This window comes from Gavialis gangeticus, unplaced genomic scaffold (genome assembly GCF_001723915.1).
Source record: "Gavialis gangeticus isolate Ggan-Ray unplaced genomic scaffold, GavGan_comp1, whole genome shotgun sequence".
NCBI classification, from domain to species: Eukaryota; Metazoa; Chordata; order Crocodylia; family Gavialidae; genus Gavialis; species Gavialis gangeticus.
The window spans coordinates 71,642,923-71,646,710 of NW_017728993.1; the positions used below are offsets into that span (position 1 = coordinate 71,642,923).

General features: G+C 54.0%; 1 protein-coding gene across 3 annotated transcripts in view; it reads left to right on the forward strand.

Moving 5' to 3' along the window:
* NOS1AP (nitric oxide synthase 1 adaptor protein) overlaps positions 1–3,788 on the forward strand; it is a 210,453-nt gene that overhangs the window by 143,065 nt on the left and 63,600 nt on the right. For all 3 annotated transcript variants that reach the window (XM_019501996.1, XM_019501997.1, XM_019501998.1), the window contains exon 3: positions 2,096–2,188. In XM_019501996.1, coding sequence (XP_019357541.1) covers positions 2,096–2,188 — 93 coding nt within the window. The remainder of the gene's footprint in view (positions 1–2,095; positions 2,189–3,788) is intronic.

Consider the following 3,788-nt stretch of genomic DNA (forward strand, 5'->3'; position numbering starts at 1 on the left):
GGACCCCCCCCCCCCCCTCCCCTGGTCTCTTGACACAAAGACAATTCCCCCCCCCCCCCCCGCCGCCACAAGCAATGAGTGCACACACAGGATGTAGCAAACCCCCCCTCCCCCCCCCCCCAAGCAATGAGTGCACACACAGGATGTAGCAAAAACACTAGTGCGACTGCCATTCGGTTTAATAGATGTCAGCATGTCTGAGGCTACAGTGTCTTTGGAGTGGAGAGCCCCATGATCCCAGAGCAGCAAGGGAAACTTGTGGGAAGCAGCACTGCTGATGTAATGGCACGCCAGGGAAGAGGATGAACCAACTGTGGCCTCTTCCCAGATCTCTTCAAACCTGCATCTCCCTCTTACTTGGCTCCACCAGTGCCCCCTCCAGCTGTGACTAGAGTGGAGGCAGACAAGATGGGGTTTGTAGGAGCTGTGGGTGAATGCTGTTAGGTCTGCTATGCAGAGGATCCTGCCCTTCTCCCCCAATTCATGGACTACTGGAGGGGGTGAGGTTTGAGAGAAGAGCCTGGCAGAGGTTTGAGATGGGGGGCCTAGCTAAGCTATATGTCAGAGCCCTCAGGGAGTCAATGAAAGGCACTCCCTAAGGCAGCGGTGCCCGCAGGTGCTGTGGCACCCCCCGAGGTTTATTCAGGTGCCCATGCGCATTTTCTTGATCAGTAAAAATCATTATTCCAACAAAAAATGCTGTCACTGCCGATTGAACTCAGAACAGCAACACTTCAACATTTTTTTCACAGGCTGTACGTGACGGCCGCCAAAATGAGACTGAGTCGGTCTGACTGATGCAATGACAGGGTGGCACTTACTACTCCCTCCCCAAACAAAACTATGCACCTGCGTGTATCCAGGAGTTTAATATTCACATTGACGCCTGCTGTTTTCTCTTTTAAATTGAATGTGCCCTTGGGCACGTAGACGTTGGGAACCCCTGCCCTAGGGAAAAGGAGGAAGGGCTGATGGAAGGAACAGGGTGGCCTACCCCAAGGCAAGTCATGCAGTGATGAGGGGAGATCTTTCCTCTCGCTTTATGGTCTCAAGGACAGGGTTTTCCCCAGCCTAATGTTTACAGGAGGGGAGGAAAAGGCCTTGGCCCTCCTTTCACCAGAGAGGCTTAATCCATGTTCCTCCCATCCCTATGAGTACGGGCACCATTGCTGCTGACCTTTGTTGTCATGGGAAAGCATAGTTGGGTTTCATTGCCATGTATCTGGGCAGGCCTTGGTGCCAGATGGGAGTGAGGTGGCCTGGTTACCAAGGGTAAACATCCCGTTGCAGGCATGGGACAACAGCACTTGCTCTTCAGAGGACTTCACTGCCAGGAGCAAGGCCTATCAGCAGAGCTGACCTGAGCAGGCTACAGGGTCCGGGGCAAATCAGCCCATGCGGGGCCCCACCCCTGCTCCAATCCCATGGGCCCTGAACCCGAAGAAGCTGCTGCTACTGATGGCAGCAGCAGCATTAGCGGCAAGGGGTAGCGAGCAGCTGGATGAGGAGCCACTGTTTCACCCAGCTCTGCGGGGCCCTCCAAAGCGTGGGGCCTGGGGCAGTTGCCCCAATTTGCCCCCCGCTAGGGATGGCCCTGACTATCAGTACCCCGTGCGTGGACTGGTGTCAGTGCCATGCCAACAGCCTTTGGGAAGACAGTGCCTTGAGCACTGTCACATTAGCAGCTCCCCCTGAATACTGGCTCATAACCCCGAGTCCAAGTGATATGGCACACTGAGCATCAGTATGTTTCTCCTGTGCTGTGTGTGCACATGAGAGAGAGAGAAGTAAAAAAGGGGAGCAGGAAACAGAAATGGGGAGGGGGAGATCCCTGCCCTCATGAAATGGCATTTGCTGGCTTTGTGTGTATGCAGATAAATATGTTCATACAGGGATGTGCCTACAGGTGTGTGGTGATGTGGGTGAGTGTGTGTACCCAGGCGATGTGCGTTTGTGTGTGCATGCTTGCGGGTGTGTGTATGCCTAAGGAGGAGATGTGTGAGGTACACACAAGCCTTCACACACCCTTTGTAGAACAGGATGAGGTGACACAAGTGAATTAATCCCTCCTTTCCTTCTTTTCTTCCCTATCCAGTACGAGTTCAAAGCCAAGAACATCAAGAAGAAGAAAGTTAGTCTCATGGTCTCAGTGGATGGTGTGAAGGTTGTTCTGAAGAAGAAAAAGAAGGTGAGCAGCTCTGACTTTCTGAGCCAGTATTTCCTGTGTGATAGGATGGTCCTCTCAACCCCCAGCTGCTTGGGCACATCTGGGCAACTAATCCACAGCCATCCTTTTAGTGGGGAGGCGTGGGTTGGGGTTGCCAGAGCCCCAGGACTTAAAGGACTGTTCTTCAACTTGGCCTGCTGCTTGGACAGGGGGTTGTAGTGGGGAGGGAGGGGATCTATCTCCAGATACACAGCTTGAAGGGCTGCCCCTGTCTCTAGCTTGCTGCTCCTGTGCCTAGGTACTGAAAGAGCTGGTCAGCTATGGAGGCGTTTCAGGGGCTGCATCAGCTGCGAGCTGGTATTCTGATAGATGTGGGGGCTGAATGGGACCAACCTGACCAGGCCTGCAACAACTGGGGGATCTGTTCCCCATAGGACACAGGCAGGCTTGATGTGAGGCCTGTGGTCAGTCCATTGTATAACCTACTGGTGTGGGGGTTCTGCCCTGACTTTTGCCCTGGCTGCAGATCTCTGCAGATATTATCAAAGTGGTACGTCCCCCAGAGTGCCCTGCATCACTGTGAGGCAGCTCTGGGCAGGGGGCCCCACATCACCATGCCTGGGGTGTCAGCCCAGCAAGTGGGTGGGGCCCACCTAGAGCAGAGCCCACTTGAGGGGGGCAACCATCCTCTGTTGGGGTAAGCAGAGGCTAATGGGTCATACAGTGGGGAACAGCTGACAGTGCTGCCTCTGGGGCTCATCTCTGCTGTCCAGCCCCTGATTTTGTAGTTTGCATCTGTGAAAATGACCGCAGCAAGGGTATAAACAGCCCTTAAACTGAAATAGTTGTGTTGCATCCACACTGGGCATGGATGTCTGTGGCAGCACTGGGGGCTGCACAGCAGGGAGGTGAATCATAGTAAGAGGATTCATTCCTCTGCACCAGTGCAAAGGGGCCAGGGCATGGTCCTAGGGCAGCAAGAAACCAGCAGTTCTGAGGCTGCCTTGTCAGTGCGTGGTCTGGTGGATGTGGGACAGATGAGCTGGAAGGGGGACCCAGGGCAGTCCTGTGTTCCAGTGGCTCTGTGCTGTTGCAGTGACTTATATGGGCCCCTGGTACTAGCAGCTGTTGGAAGGCAGAGGTACATGCTGCTTTCTCCTAGTGCCTGCCCCAGCACTACTGCTACCACCTAAGGGTAGCCCTAGACTCATAGCAGGGAACAGAGCTAGCCTGCTCTGCTGAGCTCCTGGTGCATCTCAGGAGCCAAATGTGGACTGGAGTCCCAATATGAGTGAGGAGGAGGCAGCTGCAATCTTGGGGTCCCTTGTGTGGGAGAGGATCATGCTGTGTCTAACTGAATAGGATGCATCTTTCATTAGCCCAACCTAGTGTGGGGGAAGCACTTCCCAAAGCCAGGCAGCCTCTGCATTGAGTGAGTTCCTCCTGGGCTCTCAGATGGGCTTCTGCCCTGAGACAGACTTTTTCCTATGGAGCATCTTGTTCTCAGCAATGCTGAAGCTTCAGCTCATGAGACCCTCACAAAAATAACATCTGTGTCTCTTGAGGCAAAATCAGGCAACAGCATTGTAAACAGATACATGCCTTTTCCCCCTGGGAGTCA